Here is a 22,839-nt window from a genome sequence, read left to right on the forward strand (position 1 = left end):
TTCTAACAGTCTGTACGAGCTCTGGTCTTTAAAACACACACACCAAAGGACAATTGTTAAGCCCACACGCGCCACGACAACAGGCAGCTCACCATAATTAGTCACACACTGAGCCCGACCTGTTTGCAACACGCGCCCGCTATACGTTAAAGGCAAGATATTGGCTGTCCGGGGTTGCGTCATTTCCGGACAGGGGACGGTCTCAGGAGAGCCGCCGCTTCTCACCCAGTCCATGTAGTGCCGTCTGCGGAGGTGGTAACACCGAGCCAACAAGACAAGCACCGAGCAAACGCTTTTTCAACAGCTGGATCTACTCATTTTTAACAGTTTGACGTCATTTGCAAGTAAAACTGCGCACGCAGCGGGGATATTATGAACTCTTCGGAACGCAGGAGCACAAAAATAACTTAAAAAAAAAAAATGTTTCCCCCCTTTTTCAGCGTCGAGGAAATGTTTAGTTTTTCTTGTTTAAGTGTTTCCAGAGTACGCGCAGCTCGCTGGTAGCTCCGGTGTGGTTTCCCCGGAGCCGAGCTGCTGACGGCCAGGCGGACACCAGAGAAGCGGCAGCTCGGCGGCCACCTGACGTCCTGGAAAATAAGACGGCAGCTGATGACACGCAGGCTCAGAGCCTTACGTGGCGCATTAAGCTCTCTGGCGAAGCCGGGCGACTTTTACACGAGGCTGTGGCGTGTCCAATGTTGACGCACCGTCTCGCGCGTTAAGTTGCTGTCAGTGAAATAACTTGTGGTAACTACAAATGCATTTGTGCCTGCTAAACCATTGAAATAGTTGGACTTTTGCTGTTGATTAATCTATATATATATGTCCAGCTAATTTAGTTCTTCTGTCAGAGCCAGATATCATGGGTGTAACAGGAGTCCAAGTCCCCGCGCGGTCGTGATGCCAAGTCCCGGTGTGATCCAGCGCCACCAGCCCGGAATGCGTGCTCTGTAAGCCGCTGCAGTGTGGCGCCGCGTCCCGGTCACACCACCAGGATGAGCAACACCGACCTGGAGCGCATGTCGCTCAGCTCCTCGGCCAACTCGGTGGCTTCCAGCGCGCGGACGCTCTCGGCCAACGTGAGGAAGCTCCATAACGCGCTCAACCTGCTGCTCAACGACTTCGAAAGGGAACAGTTCATCCACTGCCTCAACGTCTACCACTCCAAGCGCAACGTGTACGACCTGGTGCAGACCCTCAACGTCATCCTCAACGCGCCCAGCAAGCGGCAACTTCTGCCCATGCTGAGGCTGGTTATCCCTCGCTCTGACCAGCTCCTCTTTGAGCAGTACACTTCGGAGGGTCTTTACTTAAAGTCGGATTTAGTTGCAAACAACGGCAACGCCGAGCCGCTGCCGCCGGGGGAGTTCCCCAGCGCCAGCCCGACGCCCTCCGGGCACTTCCCCCCCCACAACCCACCCGAGTTCCAGGTCGCGCTGCGGGGCTCGCCGGACAGCTTCAGCACCAGCAGCGATGGGACAGCTCCCCTGGTGCCGCTGCTCGGGAGGAATTTTATCCACGAGCCGCCGGGTGAGCTGCGGCAGGTCACCATGAAGCGGCACAAGAGCAACGAGGGCCTGGGCTTCAGCATCCGCGGCGGCTCGGAGCACGGGGTCGGGATATATGTGTCCCTGGTGGAGCCGGGAAGCCTGGCGGAGAAACAGGGTCTCCGGATCGGCGACCAGATCATGAAAGTCAACGACAAAGTCTTCGACAAAGTCACGCACGCTGAAGCAGTGAAGGTGAGCTGCGTATGTCTTTTGGTTTAAACACATAAAACGCTGTCATGTTGTTTTTAACATGGATGATAAATGAGGCTGAAGGCTATTTGCTCCCGTGCACGCCATGCCGCTGTCTCATGACAATTATGCGTTTGGCCTGCGAAATTAGAATTGACCGCTTCGAGATAACAAGCCATGATTTGCTGGGAATGAATTTTGTCGGCTGGGAGCAGCTTTGGTTATTTATAACGTCAGCGCGAAGGTTTTTTTTTTCCCAGCAACAGTGGAGCATAAATTGAAGATTACTACTTCGAGGAAGCTCGCATGTAATTACACACCCTGAGTGCAAGTGGTAACCATAGAGGCGCGTGTGTGTGTACGCTTGTATGGACGGAAGTTGTCCTCTGAGGCCACAAACTGAAAAATAAACACCTTATTGACCCCTCTGTGCTATTATTAATACTTGTAATGTATTACTAAATGTGTAGAAAGGCTGTTAAAAAACGCGATGAGAGTGCAGTGAGCTGTCCGTGGTGCTGAAAAATCCTCCTGGAGTTTTCTACTGTTTTTGTTTACCTTTTTTCATCACTTTTTTCATCACTACTGTAGTTCACAGGTGTTCATGGTTGTTTGGCAAGGTGCAAGTCCGTTTGAGGAGCTGTTGAATGTGTTGTGTTTACTTTTGTTTAGAGATTAGGAGTCTTTTATCAGTACATGTCCTTGTGTTATACCCCTGCTGAATTCATTGTTGCAGTGGCGTTCTGACAGTAGCCCCTGGCCAAGTGTCAGGTGCCAAGAAACAGTTGCATTCTCGCTGAGACGTTAGTATTTTAAACAGGAAAAACAAAAGCCCCCAACATCATTTTGTAAAAAAAAAACAACTAATAAATAAAGACGTTCATGTTGGGTGATATCATTGGTGATATTTATCATCTGTTTATCCAAATAGAGATTGAATGTAGCTGAAGGTTGGGGGTCAGACTGCAGATTGTAGCCTGGATTGAGTCATTTCTAACCTTCACTGATCTTGAGAAACTAATCCTGCCCCTGTGGGTTTTTGTAATTCACTTTATGTAAGGCTTAGCCATAAAACAATACCCTACCTGCAGTTAATCCAAAGTACTATTGCCTAATAAAGTTCCATGCCACTGGTCACCTGAAGGTGGAAGCTCGGCAGAGTTTAGGTCCCGATTTGCCACACATTTCCTTTTCTTGGTTCCTTTGCTTTCTTTTACCTCCTCTTTTTGTTGCTTCCCCTGCTACGAGCTGTTTTGTTTTGTGTTTGTTAGCTTGTCAGTGCGTCCTCTCATAGTGTCTGCTAAGGAAAATCCACAGATCCTGCGGTGACGCCATCATTTTCCTCGTGTTGTCTGTCGAGGTTTTTCCATATGCGTCTTTGACAAGAATGCAGAAGAACATCTGTGCAGAGATTTGAGCATGTTTCCCCCATCAGCTTCATCCACACTCGGTCATCTCTCATCTGGAGAGTTTGGTGATGTGGCTTTTAGAGAGCGGGGGTCATTCCTTGGGTTAGCGGATTTTCAGATTAAGGGGAAGTGAAAGCAAATATGAATTCAAATTTAATCATTTTCCCTTCTCTCACTTTATCTGTATATTTTTATTTAATTAGATTTCTTTCTTTCTGCTCTGTCAGCAACTCTAATCCTTGCCATCTAAATGCTTTGTCTCTTTTGATACGAATTATTATGCTATCACTGCTGCCTCTCCTGTTGTTGTTCTTTGCCTGACAGGCCAGGCATGCAGCCAGCATGGGAGGTGTCCTTTCTGAGCTAAAATCCCCTGGAGGTTATTAATGCTTTAGCTAAGTTATTTTTACGTCTTCTTAGTTTAGTCTGCACTCTCTTCTAGGCTTTTAGAACTGTAATCACTCCACCCTCTCTTGCCAAGATACCCAGGGTTGTTGTTTTCATTTGGAGTAGTGCCACGTTGAAATTGAACGTTACCACATACCTCCAGAGACCGCCTGAACAAGCAGAATATGTGTTGCCGTCTGTAGTTCTGCTCCAGAGGAAAGTTCCCGAAAGGTGAACAGCTACTCCACTTCACGTAACTTGTAATTTGCATGTCACAAAAACTTTTCACTTAAGGGAATCGTAGTCAGACTATTGAGCTGCTGATTGATTCTAAAAGCACTCTTGTCTTGCTTGTCGCCCGTGACCGATAATTGGATGATCGGTTTTGGAGTTCACATACTACAACACTTTGAATAAACATGGGCTTCTTTAATGGCCAACTTCGGGGATTTATAACCATCTTAAAACATTTTCTTTTACATTTTTCAGCGATGCGGTTTTTATTCTTGGTAGAATTCGAAGTCCGTACTGCGTCGTGTTAAAGTCTGGCAGTTTAGTCTGTAGAGAGCTCCTGCAATGTAAGCTTCTGGCATGTTTGACAGATGAAGTGCCACCACTGAATAAGCTGCTGTCTGGATGCTCGTGATGAATTCAGTTGTGACAGCGATCCATCTCATCCAGGCTCCTCACCTTGAACTGAACTCTGCTTAAACATTGTATTTGCTCTTAAAAAACCTTGAAAATCAGGTCCAATTATGAGGTTAATGCCTTATTATGTTCACTATAGGCACTCTCATCAAGTACTTTTTTCAGTGCTTGTGGTTTTTCCTCTAAGTATTTACCAGAGATTCTCTTTCCATCATCTTGGGTTGAGATTCAGTAAAAGTGCCACAGTCTCACAAAGTGTGAGTTAAGCAAAGAAAGGAGTGTTCTGGACTCATAACGCCAGACAAAGTGAGTGCTGTTATTAAATTATCATACAGACAAACCTCCTTCCTAGAAAAGTTTGGAAGTTTTCTAAAGCAGAATAAAAATGTGAATTTTTTTTTGAATTTGTTAATTCATTTGAACCTTTATTTAATGGACACAGGCGCCTTGGAAGGAGTAAGACTTTGGTGGATGCTCCTTTTATATCCAATCCTGACACCCCCACCCGGCACCAAGGAATCTCCTGATTGGAGAATCTTCCAGAACAGAATTACTTACATATTCTATTAACTTTTCTGTCTTTCTTTGCCTCTATATTTTTTTTTTCTTAGCATCAACTTCTAGTTTTGATTGTATTATTGTCACTAAGGAAACAATTTCTTTGGACCGTCTGTTTAATAAACGTTCAAATTAATTAAAAACAATGTAGATTTAATATTTTTTTCTTTTACATTTTAGGAAAGATTTTCAAACTTTTGAAAAAACTAAATATTTTTTTACATTATATTATATTTATATTTAAGTTTTTTTAATTGTTAATTGTTGTCCTTCTGTAACATTTCAAACGGAAGCATGTCACGTTTTAAAGGCAGAGCTGCCACTGCGTGGGGTCCTTAAATTCAATCCAGAGCACTGCATAATAAGTAGGTTCCTCAACTGGAAATTCTCCACAGCATGCACGTTAACAACATCAAGCAAGAAGAACCTCTGTCACAGCCGCAGAATCGGCTCCAAGCTATGAATCAGTTTATAGTGTAACAAGATTTCCTCCTGCCTCCCACCGTATAATCAACACACTTACCATTAGCAGTCTGCAGGGCTGTTCCAGGCCACCCTGCGTCCAAACCTCTAACTTGTAGCCAAGCCTTTGCATGCCAACATCCCGAGCAGCGGCCTGCTGTAGGCTCTGACTTAGAGAGTTTATACTGGCCAAATATTCTTCTATTTTTAATCCCCCTTTGCGCTGCGGTCCCTTTGCAGGTTGCCGTTATGCTCATAGCATTTCTTATGACTTCAAAACACATGGAGCCACATAAGAAAGGCAAAATGACTACAGTTATAGTTCCCTTTTGGTTCTTCCCTACACCGTCCTCAGTCTTGAACTCAATGAAATTAACAAGTACAGGAGGCAGTCTGTGGCTGATGGCAATACAAGTCTCTCCTCCTGTTGTGGAGGCTCTGGCCCGGATGAAACAATTTATGTCCCAATCCCCTACCGTGTCACATCTCCTTACTGTAGAGCACTCCAAAGGGAAGATGATAATGAAAAGCTACGTCGGGCCGGCTAAATGCTGATGTGGCAGCCAACCCTGACAGGGAACAGGGACTAAGGTAGGCTCTCTGGAAGAGTAAAGACACAGAGGCAGGGGGAAATTCAGCTGTAAGCCTGTGACACAAATATCTTATCAGCTATGATAGGGTTTGATACAGTGTGGAGAATTAAGCTTGAGTAGAAGTGTACGACAGGGAGAAATTGTAATTTTCTGAAGGTAATCTGAGACGCTGGGACTTGCTAAAATCTCACTTTTTGTGCTGTAATTAGCAACTGATCAGAAAGAATCAAACGTCCGCTTTTCAAGTCTCTACCTGCAAGCTATTCTTTGGAGTTAAGAGAGTCATAGGCAAGGCAAGGCATCTTTATTTATATAGCGCATTTCATACCACAGGCAACTCAATGTGCTGTACATAAAGACAGGGCATTTAAAAGATTAAAAATTAAAACACAGTTAAAAGCAATCAAAGAAGAGGGGGAAAAATAAAAAATAATCATTAACTAATTAGTTTAAAAGTGAAGAGTGCAGATAAAAGACTTTCAGGTGTCATATGCACAGCTAAACAGAACTGTTTTCAGCCTGGATTTAAACATTGTCAGAGCTGAGGCCTGTCTCACATCTTCTGGAAGGCTGTTCCAGATGTTAGGAGCATCAAACTGAAACGCAGCCTCTGCTTGTTTAGTCCTGACTCTGGGCACCAGCAGGAGACCCCTCCCTGAGGTTCTCAGAGCCCGAGTTGGTTCATATGGCTCTAACATGTCAGAGATTCACGAGCAGAGCTGTTTTAAAGTCTATTCTCTGAGCGACAGGAAGCCAGTGCAGAGACCTGAGCACTGGACTAATGTGGTCGTATTTCCTGGTTCTGGTCAGGACTCGAGCAGCAGCGTTCTGGATGTACTTCAGCTGTCTTACAGCCCGTTTAGAGCCCAGTGAGCAGGCCGTTACAGTAGTCTAACCTGCTGGAGACAAACGCATGGATCAGTCTCTCTTAGTCTGGTTTAGACACTATTGGTTTGATTCTGGCCATGTTTTTTAGATGGTAAAAAGCTGCTCATGTTACTGATTTAATGTGGCATATACTGACTTATTCAAGTAGGAGAAGGTAACTTAACTTCAGGGAGTTTCTGAGGGTTTCTCCAGCTTCTTTAAAGGGGGAAATACTTGTTGAAAGCGGGTTCCTCAGTGCTGAGTTGGGGCCGGGGACTGAGTCATCTGTCAAGCTGCTAAGAATCGCTGCTCTGACAGGATGACATGATGAGAGGGGGGGGGGGGGCTGAAAAATGATAACAGAGCAAATAAACCGGACCAATGCCAGACCCTGACAGGAGAATGGGAGTGATAGACAAGCTGTGCATATGTGGGGAAACTCTCCCGGCAGTAGAACCTTAAATAATTTTGCATCTCCTTCTTCCATTTCACACCCCAGACCGCCTGCTACGCTTGGCAGCATGAAGGCGCGTTTAAAACCGTTACCCGACAGCAATTTAGAGAAGATATTACTGTCTTTAGACCTGCCCTCTGCTATTGTGTGAGCGTAATTGTGTTGCTGGGTTTCTAATCACACTGAGCAGTACATACGTCTACAAATTTAGCATCTTAATGGCTGGAGGCCCCTTGATGCTCAGCATATGTGCTCATCTGGGCCGTTCTGGTGAAATCTCAGAAAAGGTGAACTGCAATACCAATCCCCCCCAAAAAAGCTGGGATGTAAATTAAATGTATTTTTAGATTTCATTCACAATAAAAACACATTTCAGATGTTGAAAGTGACCATGAATGAACTCTGGATGTGTTTCTGAGCCAATGATTTTCTCGTGTCTGTTTTTTAGTGCCTTGCTGCCTCAGGGACATTATTCAAGGCTGATTCAAAGCAAGAGGGTTCCTGGTTCGAATCTGAGCTGGGACCTTTCTGTAGAGCTTGTTCTCCCTGCGCCTGTGTGGCCTCCTCCTACAGACCAAAAAACATGCATGTTAGGCTAACTGGTGACTGTAGATTGACCCGAGAAGTAAGTGTTGGTACGCATGTTTGTTAGCCTTCATTGTCCCTGTACTGGCCTTGTTTCTGACGGACCCACTGATGGCTGGGAACGCTTTTCTGAAACTACTTCACAAACTGACACAGATGCAGTGTTTTGCAGATTGCTGAACGTCTGCCCAGCTTTACTTCTGAGAGACTCTGCCTGTGTAAGGTGCTCTTTTTCTTTATACACTGGAAAAAAATGCCCCTTCAAAAATAAGTAAGAAAAACAACAAATAAAAGACGTTTTTGCTTGAAATAAGCAAAAAAAATCTGCCAATGGAACTAGTGAAAATCGGCTTGTCAAGATTTCTTGAAATAAAATGTGATATTTAGGACTTTTGAGATAAAAGTGATCTTGAAATTAACTTAAAAACCTCTTCAAATGTAAAAAAAAAGCTTGTTTCATATGATATGTGACTCAAAACAATTTGTTTTCAAGACTTTTTCATTTAGCAAGATATTCCAGATGTATTGTCTTCAAACAAGTCCCTATATCTGGCTGAAATGGTACTTGTTAGGCAGTTGTGTCTTATATTAAGTGTCATGAGATATTTTGACTAGACATGAGACAAATATACTTGGTAAGACTTTGATTTTTTCCAGTATACCTAATCAGTTTACTGATCTGATGCCAATATTTTCCTCCTTCTGCTTCGTGCCACTTACTTTTTTAGCCTTTCATTGTACTCGTCCGAACAGTTTGGACACCACGCTGCTGCCGTTAAACAGCAGATGAGCTAATATTTTCCATCATTCGATGGGTTTTTTATGGTTTTTTTTTGGATTAAAATATCGGTTCAACAGATTTGCAGATTCTGTGTGAGGTGATGCTGTACTTCTCCTTACATTTATTACTGAGATAACCGCAATCCGATGGAGTCACACGCTGTAAAGGAGGTAATGCTTTAATGCATGGCACTGAGTATGTAAGAGCTCTCATATTGTTTAAAAAAGCAGCATCAAGAGGCCCCTGTGGAGACTCAAACCGATCTGTAAGCAGATCGAACATCTCTTTCTGCGAAGTCTCACTGGTTTACATAAGATGATGCTGTATGTCACAAGTAGCTCATTGGATGAAAGGTGCTCCTAAGTGGCTGAAAGAACAGTCGCTATAAGAGAACGTTACCTCTGTCCAGAAGTGAGCACTTTTCAGCGGCGGAAACTGGGCAAGGGCACTCCGGCTCGCTCTCAAATGGGTCACGATGACAAGATTGGTGTGCAAGTTATGAAAGTTACTTTAAAAAGAAAACTACAATGCTCCAGTGTTGCACCTGCCGGGGTTTGTCATGTTTAGATTCTTTTAAATATTCAGCGTTCAGGAGAATTTATTTAGCTGCAGCAGACACTTGAAGCTCAGTGTTGTCAGAATGAATTAGTGAGGCGAATTGAACAGGACTTTAACATTTCATTGGTTTGTCAAAGTGGGTTCAGATTGAATTCATTCATTTTAATGGCAGTGCAAATCGCTTTCAATTTGAAAGCAATTTTCATTAGTTTCATCTGATTTTTAGTCATTTTTACATATTTTTTTAATACAGTTTTGTATATTTCCTCATTCTATTTAATACAACAACAAAAAAATGACTTGAAAATGATTAAGACTTAATTACTGAATTTGAACTTTAACTAAAGTTACTTCTCAGTACACAGGTGTATTGGCAATTTTTTTCTTTATTTTTCCCATTGTGAGTTATTGATACACTCATCAGACATAACGTTACAACCATCCTCCTTAAGTCGGTCTTCCAAGAGGGCTGAGTGTGTCCTGCAGAGTCTGGTGGGTTGCAGGGTGGGGTCTCAGTGGGTTGGTCTTGTAAGTTGATTGGGGGGGGGTTACTCTGTTGTGTTCTTTGAGCCCTTCCTAAGCAGCTTTTAAGGGGCTGTCCTGCGGGGGGAGGCTGCTTTGGGGCAGGGTTATGACTAATCTGCAAAAATATTTAGGCAGGTGGCACTTTTAGGTGTTTTTTCACAACATTGTAAAAAGATGAGCAGTGTTTAGTCACTTTACACTCTCAGTGGTTTTAATGTTATGGCTGTTGGGTGAAAATCTGGCAGCTTTCTGCCAGAGTCTGAAGCTTTTAATGGCACCCCGAGGGCCACAGTTTAATGATTATCTTTATGTAACTGAAGCTGCTGACTTTTCCAAAGTTGACATTCACGATTTTTCAAGCACCTGACAAACATGTTGACAAATCTCACCGATTGATTTGGATGGTTTAAACAAAACAGCGCGACCTTCCCCACTTTCTCACCACTCCGGGCCACACTTACAACGGAAACCTTGTGCTGGGGTAAAGTCAAGGACAGTTGCAGATTATTTTTGTGCACAGCAGCTGTTTGTAAAGAAGGAGAGCAGATTGGGCTGCAGCGCTCCTATTTAACGAAATAAACGGGCGCCGCTACCCTCGAGCAAGACACTTAGCACCTCACTGCTCCGCTGGCTGACGCTTATTTGGCCCGTGGTCTGTGCTGCTGGCTGGCTTCCAGCTGCGACTGTGACGAGGTTGAAGTTTGGAGGATCAGCGCTTTGCTGTCGTCTTCTTAATCTCACACAGCTTGAGATCTCCGTCTCAAAAACAGATGTCAGTTGGGGTGGTCGGTGGCGTAGTGGGTTGAGCAGGCGCCCCATGTACAGAGGCTACAGTCTTAGCTACAGCTGGCCCCGGTTCGAGTCCCGCATCGGACGGCCCTTTGCTGCATGTCTTTCCCTCTCTCTCTGCCCCCTGCTTCCTGTCTCTCTTGAACTATCCTGTCCATTAAAGGGATAGTTCGCCTCTTTTGACATGAAGCTGTTTGACATCCCATATCAGCAACATCATTTATGAACATTTTCTTACCCCCTGCGGCCCTATTTTTGCCACTATTTTTGTCTGCACTTCGGTCTGCACGGTCTAAACAGCAGGCAGTGATACGAAGGGAGAGAAAATAGCGCCAAGCGATTGTGAGGTCTGACTTTTTCTGGAGAACGATTTTGTGATGCAAATGTATTACTCTTTTGAACGCATATTGTTTTGAGAAGCAAAACTCTTTATTTTCGGGACCCCAGCCAACTAGCCGGACTACCTTCGTCAACACCAAAATGAGGCTGGAACTCTGCTCACAGGACGCAGCAGGGGGTAAGAAAATGTTCATAAATGATGTTGCTGATATGGGATGTCATACAGCTTCATGTCAAGAGGCGAACTATCCCTTTAAAGGCATAAAAGTCCCCCAAAAAAACAGATGTCAGTTTCTAATCAGCTGCACGCCTCCCGTCCTTTGTCCTGAGACACCTTCAGGTCAGCCAGAATCACCACAAAGCAATTCTACCGTTTTGGTGGTGGTTTGACTTCTTTAAAGTCACATACTGAACCATCTCAGGGAATGTTGAAAGCTCTCCTTTCATCCTACAGACTAACATTAACACGGGGAGTAAATGTTTGTTCAGTGCAAAGTGTTTAAGGCTTCCATTCCAACAGATTCTTACCGTGTCAGTCAGAAAGTGTTTCATCCCTCCTTCTGCTGCCTTTAACGGTGCGTCTACCTTTTGAGATGCAAAATGGTAAAAGAGTATTTTGTCTGATTTAAGGTGGCAGAGAGGAATTGTCATCCAAACTTTGAGTCCAGAGGGAGGGTAAAGGGAGACGGTATTCTGCTCCAATGCTTTAAAAAGCAGAACTAAAAGAAGATGAAGGCAAAGGAAAGGGAAACAAAATAGATGAATGCGGTTAGGCGTCCGTATAACACTGGAAACGCGACTCACTCTATAAAAAAGTGAGTGTTTCCTCTTTTCTGATGGGATCTTACATATATCCATCCTAGCCAGCAAATGCAATATCTCCTCAAAGTTTAAAAAAACAAAACAAAAAAAAAAACAATTCTCCATCACTCCTCGGCTATATTCGTCTCTGTAATTATAAAGTGAAATATTTATGAATTGCTTTAATTAAGTGGGCGGGGGCCAATTGGGGCTTGCTTTGTGCTGTGGCATGTTGCACTGATGTGAACTGAAATGTTTACCGGCTTCGGATGCTTTATGGTGCAACAGAGTGAGGGATGATTTTGTTTTTAATTGCGTTTTTGGGTCGGACGTTGTCATTAGCGCGATCTGAAGCTATGATATTTCAAACTGGATGACACGTTATGCACTCATGTCTTTGTTTCCACAGAAGACCACATGCTTACTGACAACACTAACTTTTAGCTTTCGCTCCGACTCACTTTTGGATTGTTTTTTTTTTTAGTTTGAGCCCCCACACTGGAAAAAATCTAAATCTTACCAAGTATATTTTTCTCATTGAGTATCTCATTACACTTGATATAAGACACAATTGCCTCACAAGTACTATTTCAGCCAGATATAGGGACTTGTTTGAAGACAATATATCTTGTTAAATGAAAAAGTCTTGAAAACAAATTGTTTTGAGTCACAGATGAAACAAGCATTTTTTGACATTTGAAGAGGTTTTTAAGCTAATTTCAAGATCACTTTTATCTTAAAAGTCCTAAATATCACATTTTATTTCAAGAAATCTTGACAAGCCGATTTTCACTAGTTCCATTGGCAGATTTTTTTTTGCTTATTTCAAGCAAAAACGTCTCGTATTTGTTGTTTTTCATACTTATTTTTGGAGGGACATTTTTTCCAGTGCACCTCCAGGCTCCCTATTATATTATATTATATTATATTATATTATATTATATTATATTATATTATATTATATCAGTGTAACCTCACACGTGCCCAAAAAAAGACCCTCCAGTTTTAGCCTATTAGCTTTGTTTTTTTGGAACTGAGTATTTTAAGCTGTGTCCTTTCCATTGGAGTCAAATATCTCATCTTTTTGCCCTTCATTCTTATTCCTCTCTGTTTGGCCCACCTGGCATCCCTCAGACCTGTCGAAGTGACTCTACTGTAACAGCCTAATTGCTCTAAAATGGAGCCACCAAATGCTTCAGTTCACCGTGAAGGTGTCCCCAATCCATCTCGTGGCCTCTGCCGCACTAAATCACTGGAAGCAGTCATTAATATCCGGTCAGTGGGCTGAATCCCTCCATTACTGGTGACTTCTGCCTACAGTTAAGGAATGACTAATTCTATTAGTCCCCACGGTGCTCATAGTTTAACAGACTTCAGATTTTTTTTTTTTTTAAGGCTTTGGTAAGACCATTACAGTTACACCTAATGGGGAAATAAAGTCGAATTTGGACTATTGGTCTATATTTTGAGTCTTTAATGTGACTTGAGGTGAACTGAGTTGGCGCTGTATAACTGAATTGACATCATTACGTCCTGGATAGTAACACCGGCTGATATAAAAGACGACAGAAAATTTCAGAATAACACGAAATCCAAGCAAAAACACAACCGGATCATAAGATTTGGAGTTCTTATATTTTCATTGTTATAATTTCAGCACAGGCCAATAACTTGTGTGTGGCCGCCATCACCTCCGGAGGGATTTATTGAACTGAGCTTGTTGGGTATATGTCTCTCAGGCTGCGTGTTTGCCATTGTGGGAGTAATGAGACTCAGGAGGTCTGCTTTGAATATCAATGATGAGTTGTAAGGTTCCATCGCTACTTTGGTTTTTGTCTGTTTCTCCTTGACGGGTATAATTATTAGCTGCGGACGGAAAGCGGTGCGTACGCCGCTCTCATTCACTCACACAAGCTCAGGTGATTATTATCCTGTTCACAGCCAATTAAAATAGAAATTGGAGACCTTTCCAGAGTGACAGATACATGATTAAAAGTTATTTTTTTCTCTATGAGTGCTTTTATTTCCCTTTTTTTCTGCTTCTCCCCATGGTCATTTCTATTCAGGTGTCTTAAAGGTTTAAGACACCTGTCACAGCAAACAGGGTATTATTGCTATTCAAAATTCAATTTACAATAAGGTCTTTGTGTGTTGATTTTCCTTTTTTTGATTGAAATGTTTCTCATTCTTTTCAGCCTGTGTCTAATCAATCTTTGCCACCTCCCGATCCAGTTCAGACCTGTCCTACACTGTATTGAACTGCTGTAAATCAGCGATTGCAACAACATCCATAATAATTGGGAGCCTCGTTTAAGTATTCGTCCGACACATGTTAATGAAAAATGAAAAATGAATGTGGCCGGTTTATCATTAGCTGTAAAGAACTATGATTTATCAGCACAAATCCATATTTTTTCTGTCCCGCAGCCTCCCACACACACAAACTCTGCTTGACTTAAAGGAAGTGGGGTGAACTGAACACGTGTGGGCGAGCGCGCAAAGTTCTGTGCTGCTGTGCCGCATAGTTTTATGTTTGTTTTTGTTGCAATTAAGTTGCTCTGAGTGCATTTTATTTAATTCATGGTAGATTAGAAAAGTTCTGACTCCATATGTTGGGTACACCTTAGCACAAGTAGCTAAACCAACCCGTTAACCGACTGCAACATGCTTTAATCCACTGTGTAGGAGCTATTTGTTATTTTGTAACATTTGGCTCACTTATTATTTAGTTATCTTTTGGGGGTTTAGTTTGGGGAATACACCTTTTTTTTAGTTGTTTATGATATTTAGTATTGTTTGAGTTCATTTGGGTATTTATTTATGCTTTTATTTTGAAAGCACTGGTTAGCTGGGGCGCACTGGGAGAGTTAACTTAGATGGGCATGAGCAGGCACCTGGGAGGGCTAATGTTTTTTTTTCTTACCAGGGCAAGAGAGGCGGCAAAGGCCCATTGTTCTTTGTTTGTTTGCTTGGTTGGAGCAATAAACCTAAAGGAACCAAATTTTTTGCCTGGACAATGGACTCATTTTAGTTGCGTAAATTCACTCCCTAGGTGTCTCAGTGGCCTTTTGATTTAATTTAGTTTATTATGGTTTTGACATTTTTTTTAGTTTTGATTATTGACACAAGAGGACGAGTAGCCACTACACACTGTGTCTTCTGTGAGAAACAATAAGCTTTGGCAGCACACCACCCATTAGCAACAGAGCCTTTGTTATCAGTGCTCTGGGTATCTGTTACACAGGGAAGTGCTCTGCAGCTGCATGTTGCTACTTCTCCTTCTGCAACTTTAAATGATGCGTCGGCTGCACCAATGCTAAACCTAAACAAGGAAACGCCATTCTGCTGCGCTCAGTTATAGACGAGCAACGCATCATCCATAAGGAGGCTGGAGGTTTCTGATTAGCTTAGCTTGGGCCTGGTGTTGGACGCCCACTGTTAGTCACTTTTCTTGGGCTCTTTTGACTTCTTTCACTTTATTACCGTAGCTTGGGAAACCATGCACATCCAGAAGAGATGCTTGAGGGGCACCGTGTGCATGGAAAATTGATGCAGTGGGCTCCTGACCAAGCACGAGTATGTGACAAGCAGAGAGGGAGACTGGGTTGACTGCGGGCAGCCCTGCATGACTGCTTCACCAATCCTCCCTCATACCGGTATCAGCTTGGATTTAATTTGTGTCCAGTCGGGCTGGTAATAGCGATTTAAAAAGTAATAGAACACGCAGATATATTATGGTCATTGCACAATAATAAACGTATTATTTTGTGAATATGATTGAATCTCTGTGGTTTCCATGCTTAGCAAAGGCATTCGGATTGAGAGTCGCACATATTCAGGTAATTTAGCCTCCACTGCCTGATGTGTGCAACCATTCTGTGATTGCTTCACTGGAAGAGGAATTTGATAGAGTTATGTAAGCACAAGAGAGGCCGATTTGAATAATCTCCCCCTAAGAGGAGGACTTCCTGGGAGGTTTTGAAGCCCTCTGATGTGTGAGTTATCAAGCAGGGGAGGAATAAAAAACACTGGGAGTCATCAGAGAGGATTGACTGTTTCCTCTTTTTTTTTTTTTTTTTTCTTCTTCTTCTTTCCCCTAATTTAGTTCACAACAGCATATTGAGACTAAAACTAAATCCTCTTTAGTGTGTCTGTCAGATAACAATATTTCCTTCCCGGCACACACCATGATTGGCAAGCATGATCCGGTTGCTGTCTCCAGATGTCTCTTTTATGTTCGGGTGAACCAGGGAGGAGCCCTGTTGGTCATCCGATACAGCGAAGATGCCGTCTACACACACACACACACACACACACACACACACACACACACACACACACACACACACACACACACATACACACAGGCTCCCTTCATCCTACATATACCATCTGCTGTTTGCCAAATCTTTCAACACCTTGAAAAAGACACGGAAACCATTAGAGTGAAAAGGAAAAACAAGGAGCTGTGAAGGAAAATGTAGAGAATCAGCCCCGTTGCCGTGGGTTACACACTTTATCCGTACAATTAATTGATAAGGTGTTGACTCCCGAGCGCAGGTGACGCACATAATGAAGGTTCAGCTCGCACCCTTATCTGCTTGGAGGCACGTGATCAGCAGCCGGGACTCGAGGGTCCCCGAGTGTGAATAATTGAAGAGAACGGTGTCCTCTTGTTGTCTGGCTGATCGGTGGGGTGTTTTCAGCCTCTACACTCGCATTTTTCATTCAGTTAGGTGAGCAATGGAGCACCTCAGTGTTTAGTGGGAAATTAAACTTAACTGCTTAAGTAATCAGCGCTAAAGATGAGCAGCTGTGTTGGGGAGAAGGAAGTTGTCGACATGTTACTTGAAATATTTGGGGTGAAGTAAACGTGTTTTCAGTCGCAGCGATCAAAGGTTTTGTTGCTCTGCACCTCTTATTAACCTTATTATTAAGGTACGCTTCTTTTAGCCTTCTCTGAGCTACAGTCAGCGATGGTACTGGGAGTCAAAAACGAATGTAGTTTTTTATTGGAAATGATTACCATCGTTATTCTGATCAGTGGGCCTCAGGCAAGAACCGTTCGTACGCACAGATTTGTTCTTAAATCGTCCGTACGAGTGATTTAAGAGAATTTGCGCATTCACCAATCTTTTCGTATTTTACGTTTTCTTTCAGGTACAAAAAGAATTTACGAGTGAGCCAGAGCTGTCGTAGGAGTTTCGTAAAATAGTCCGCTATTATTCCAATCAAGTTTGCTTGATTAATGGATTGTATATTTAATTACTTTGAAGCAAACATAAATAAATATACATTATACCCCATAATGATGCTGACATTATTCTGTTTGACTTAAATTATGCACTAATTGAAGGTTAATTTGACCTGTATATAACAAGGTCAATGGGAAGCGTAACCAGCGGCTGACTTGGTATTAACAGCACTCGTAATTGCTTCCCATTTCTTCACTTTAATTCCACTGCTGACACTGGTAAAAATGACAGATTTTCCTTTCTGGATCTCTGAAAGCAGAACTTCAGTCTCAGAGCCCGTAAAGTTGTTCTTTTTGCGCCTTGATGCCGTTTTCATGACTCAACACTCAACACTTCCTGTCACAGGAGACAGGAAGCACAGACTTATATGGTATTATTTTGTGCGTGGAGTATGCAAATCTACTATCCTCGTGCACGTGCACTTAAATACGCACGGGTGGCATTCATCATTTACGCAGGTCGTTTACACTCTTTTTTCCAAGTTAAGAGCGTTTGTTGAATCTGACGTGGCGTGTTCGTACGAGACCTTACGAAAAAAGAAAGAGAAATTTAGAATAAAAATACGAAAATGTTATTGCATGAGGCCCATTTTCTTGTCTCAGTGACTCCTTCACTTGATTCTGTTGGGCCGGCTGTCTTTATCTGACGGTGGATCGTACAAACTCTGCTCGTCATTTACAGTTTTTTGTTTTATTTTGTGGGCTGATTAAAATCTGATTTAATGGGGAACCACATTTTTTTCCCGGGTCCAGTTATGCACCTGCATAAAAGAACCAAGTTGTTGCTGGAGACAAACCTATTATTTGATAATGTCTACATTGTAAAATACTGCAAAAAGCCCTTAATAGTCCCCCCCCCCGGCACAGCTGAAACTCTGCTAAAGCACATCTCTGTTTTGATCAAAAAGACTTTTCCAATTAAAATCATCTTACAATCTCTCAAAGGGCTCAGACGTGGCTCTGCATCTTTGCCTCCCGCTCGAGCTCAAACTCTTTGAAACTGCTCCGTGCACACAGTGGGATATTCCCACGTTGGAGGGAATAATTCTGTATCACAAATTGCTACCTGAAGTATTCTTTTTAAGATATACGTCTTCCATCATGTGTGAAACACCACGTGTTAATCGGGTCGAACAACTTGATTTTAATTGGAGCAGCGATAAGAGAGTCGTGGTAAGTGATGGAAGACGAGCAGGAAAAGAGGCCTTTGCACGCCCCGGCCAAACGTATTTCTCTTCACGTTTATGCACACTGAAATGGAAATGCCAGGAACTATAAAACATCTCGGTTAAAGGGGGAAAAAACTACATTTTTCCGTGCCACGATGAAGTGGTAAATCTGATGAACAGTAAGAAAATAAAGAAGGTTTATGGCAGCAGAATAGATACCTTCTTATGTTTTATTCCCAGCAGCGTAGACGCGGCAGACGCATAGCGCCGCGACCACCCTCATGCCATTGGGTTTCATGTAAATTCAAGTGAGACAGAAGTTACATAACGGCCCTTTTCGAGTAGTCCTTCATCAGAAATCCACATCTTTGTCCTCCCTTTTAAGCGAAAGTAGTAGAGGCTGATGTCTACCAGCGCTGTGATAAAGGGGAAATTACCCTGGGAGAGCGGGATGACTGCAGGTTCTGAGGAAGATTCAGGACTGAAGGACAATGGAGGTGGCATCACATGATCAGCATTAATTCTCCTCTGGTATTTTCCAGGGTCAAACTCGGCAGCTGCAGTCATGCTAAATGCCGTCGCGGCTCAGACACGGCGGCAGACAGGCAGTTGGGTCCATATTGAAGGCGGATGATTGTTTCATTTTCGGATTATTTCACACCGAGATGAGTTTGTATTAAGGGATTGTGGCTGTGGATGAAGCGCACAAGCGGGAAAAGTGGAACCGCGGAGATGAGAAGCAGGGGAGAAAAGAAGGGCAGAGGTGCCGAGGCAACGGGAGATTGAGCTGAAGCTCCTCATCTGTACACAGCTGGCGCCATTTTGTCAGGAGCCAATACACAATTATCACCGGTGTCCCGCTCAGTCGTCCGTGTGTCCTCCGCTGATCCATGTGATCCCTAAGAGGAGAGAATTAAGTGGAAGACGGAAAGGGCGAAAAACAACATTATGTGTTTCTCCGCATACAGCACAGACGGGTCAATACTCTATTGACTACTTTTCTTTTCTCTTTATTTTCCCAAAAGCTTTCTCTTAAATGTCAAGTGAGTTCTGATCAGTTGTGCAGCTGATGTCTTTCGTCTCCAAAACGATGCCCTATTTGAAAATTAGCTGATGTTCATGTTTATGTGTTTAGCAGACGCTTTTATCCAAAGCCACTTACAATTGGAAAAAAATATATAACATTACAGCTAACATCAAAGCTAGCAATAAGCTACATAGAAGGAGACCACAAGCAGACTGTCAGAGGTGACAGTGTAGAGATGGAGTGCAGCATAGAGGGAAGTACAGGGTAAGTGCTCAGATAGGAGATGATCTCTGAAGAGCTGGGTCTGCAAGAGTTCCTTTAAGATATTCAGGGGGGTCTGTCATTCCACCATCGTGGAACGACACTTGAAAAGAGTCTAGATTGTCTTAAGTGACAATCCTGTGACGACCGGAGTGATTGAGTTGTGACATAAGCCTTAAGACAAGAGCATTCAAGTAGATGGGAGCCGTTCCAATAAGGACTCTGTAGGCTAACTTCAGTGACTTGAATTTGATGCGGGCGGCTGAGGGTATGGAAGTTGTTCTGTTCCATCAGAGTTTGAATACAAATTTCTACTATTGAATTTTTACAGCATCAAAGTCAGACTTTGAATTTGAAAAAACCAACAGTGTAAAAAAAAAAATCAATTTCTAAAAACAAAAATTCAGTGGGAAAAGAACCAGACTCAACATTCGGGTAAACAGGGAGAAGCAATCGATCCCTGTCTCAATTCATCCAACGGCAGCCAATCAAGTTACGCTCCATTGGACAGATCAGCCATGTCCACCAACGCGGGTGATGGTGCTTCGGTGAGTGAGTTTACTTTATTTGCCATTTGTGTTAGTAAAATTGAGTAATAGATATTACTCAATATCTATTGAGCTGATCTGTCCAATGGAATTTTTTTACACAGATTTTTGTTTTTAGAAATTGTTTTTTTTTTTTTTTTTTTTTTTACACTGTTGGTTTTTCAAATTCAGAGTCTGATTTTGATGCTGTAAAAATTCAATATTAGAAATTCGTATTCAAACTCTGATAGCACAGAAAAACTTCCATATGAGGGTAGCCAGTGGAGTGGCAACAGAGCACACCGCTGCGTTCTGGAGCATCTGCAGCGGTTTCACAGCACAGGCTGGGTGAGCAGTTAGGAGGGCGTTGCAGTAGTCAAGGCGGGAGATGACCACAGCCGGCACCAGGAGCTGGGTGGCGTGCTGGGCAGGGCTCCGAACCGGTTCAAGGAACGAAAACGAAAACTGAACACGAACGGAATTTTACGAGGAACGGAAACGGAAACTAAATGGTCTTCAACTGTTCCGGAACAGAAACGTTATTCTGAAATCCACAAAACCGGTTAATAACGTTTTTTTTTCGTTCTCTATATATTTTATAAAATTTCACAAAAGTGTAGCCTTTGTCAGGGGAAAAAAAAAGACTACTTCCGGTTGTGCGTTCACTTCGCTGCTCGCTAGGCTCAATGCAGGCAGCTGTCACGAATCACTTCCTTTATCCACTACTTAGTCTAGTTATCCACTAGTTATCCACTAGTTAAAGTGATGGTTCGGAGTAGATTCACCCTAGGGTCATTTGAACCGTGACATCCAGCCAAGTAGCCCACCCGAAGTTTTTCCAATCTTGGCCGAACATCAGCTGAGTTACTGAGTTATCCCGAATAGCTTAGTACAAGCGCTAACAGACCCTGGCAGTATCTCCAAAATTACCACACTAAAATCACATGCTATGACACCAAACTTCTACAGTAGTACAAATATGGTCTGTACTCACAAAACGATGCATTTGGAAGTTTGTACATAGTCCAGGAGTAGATCAACCCTCATCTTACTTTGAAGCTCCCAGATCAAGGAAGTGACGTCGACGCAGCTTTAGCCCATCTGAATGTTTTTGGATGCTGCCGGTGATTTTATTATTTTTGGGCATAGAGCTACGGTGTAAATCAAGTGCAAATACTAATGAGTACGTCTATTCTAAGGTAAAGTCCACACGCGTAGACATGATAGGCCCGCCAAACACTGCCGGAACGATAAGAACGAACGATATTTTACGTTCCGAACCGGTTCAGGAACGATATGTTGGTGGCGGAACGCAAGAACGAAAACGTTAAACATGCCTGAATCGTTCGGAACGGAACGATTGAAAAATAATTCGTTTTCAAGCCCTGGTGCTGGGTGGCGTGCTGGGTGGCGTGCTGGGTTAGCTACGGCCTGATCTTTCTTATGTTTAGCAATGCGAAGCGGCACGATCGAGAAACGGAGGCAACATGATCTTTAAAGGTTAGTTGGTCATCAATCATGACACCCAAGTTTCCTTTGATGGAGCAAGAGATGGGGATTCAGTGGTGTAATTAAAAATGTATTTCTGACATCCATAGGTGGTGTCTGGGCTGCTGTCTCTCGCCTGGCACTTTATCGTGTTTAAAATGTTTAATTGCTGTAAAACTGTGTGCACCTTTTGCCCGTGCAAGCTAAATGAGATTTTCTGCTTTCCTTATTATATGGTGCTGCTGGGTTTCATGTTTAATCCTTTAATCTCGAGGATTGTTTGGAAAATCCATCAATTGCCAGTCAATGATGGCTGTAAAAACAGTAGCTTGATCCCTTTAAGCCTAGTTTTATCTAATTGTCATTCAACTGTTTGTGTAACTGTTTGTTTTGGCAGTTTCGGTAGATGCAGCTAAATAAGTGTGACATGCTGTCTGTAACAGTTTAAAATGGGTTCTTTGATAAGTTGTCTGGTATGTCTAGACACAAAACTGGTTCAGCCCTCAAGTAAGTTGCCCTTTCTATGCTTGGATGATCCACAGGTCAATGTTAAATGTCTTCTGAAAAGAATCAGGTACAAGGACTGGACTGACAATGAGTGGAAAAGTATGTCCAAATGATGCTTTGAAAAGCCTTCTGAAAGCCTGGGGAACCACTGCTCAAGACCATTTGAAATGATTACAAGAAAGTCTGAATCCTTGGAAGCAAAATACAAAGAAATGAGGGGTGGATCAAGACTTTTCTGTATATCAGTTCAACTAATGCATTGAATTAATTTGGGAGAACTGAACAATTTGCATAAACAGTCATCTTGTTTACAGCGATGCCATTTGCAGTGCAAACACATGGTTTCAGTATTATAGAAATAATCTGGGTGCATGATCAGTTGGCCCCAAAGCATCAAAAGAAAAGATGTTGAAAGCTATCTGGCATATAGGAACAGACTCGGCACTGCTTTCAGTCCTTTTCTACAGAATTACAAGGAGTGTGTGTGTGTGTGTGTGTGTGTGTGTGTGTGTGCTGGGCTAACATGGCGGAGAGCAATGGTTGTAATGCAGGCCTTGCCCTAAACTTCTCACCTCATTAACCTCAGCCCGGTGTGTGTGTGTGTGTGTTATCAAGCTTAGTCAGCGAGCTGAGGTGAACCTACAGTTATGAACCTCAGCGTTTGTGCAGATTTCGTATTGGAAGTGTGTGTGTTTGAATGTGAAGGGGAGGAAGTCGGGTTCAGGACCGGTCAAGCCTCGGGGAGATGTAACAGTCTCTGTGGTGCCTCTGCCTGAACCGGTCGAGAGCTCTCATGCTTTATCACCTCCACTCTCCGAGCCCAAGGCTATCAGCACCCACAGAGTTATTGCACCTCGTCCGGGCAAGCTTGCACACACGTGCGTGCCTGTGCAGGGACGCTGCACAGACCACACACTCACCAAAGGCCATGAAACTGTGCTTTTCTGTCCCTAAAATTACCATATGCAGAGTTCTGCTTGTGTCTCTGTGGGGCATTCTGTCGTTTGCGTAGAATGCATTCAGCTGCAGTGTTGCTTGATTGTAGCTTTGCTTAGGCTTTAATACATCTTGTATCTTTAATACAACACTTGATATTCTGCTTTGACCTCAG

General features: G+C 43.0%; 1 protein-coding gene across 1 annotated transcript in view; it reads left to right on the forward strand.

The window, feature by feature from the left end:
- Positions 1-216: 216 nt before the first annotated feature.
- whrna (whirlin a) overlaps positions 217-22,839 on the forward strand; it is a 153,647-nt gene continuing 131,024 nt past the window's right edge. The window contains exons 1-2 of the mRNA XM_075455977.1: positions 217-747; positions 852-1,742. Of these exons, the coding sequence (XP_075312092.1) occupies positions 996-1,742 (747 nt within the window). The 5' untranslated portion in view covers positions 217-747; positions 852-995. The remainder of the gene's footprint in view (positions 748-851; positions 1,743-22,839) is intronic.

The sequence above is a fragment of the Odontesthes bonariensis genome, chromosome 22, assembly GCF_027942865.1.
Source record: "Odontesthes bonariensis isolate fOdoBon6 chromosome 22, fOdoBon6.hap1, whole genome shotgun sequence".
NCBI lineage: Eukaryota > Metazoa > Chordata > Actinopteri > Atheriniformes > Atherinopsidae > Odontesthes > Odontesthes bonariensis.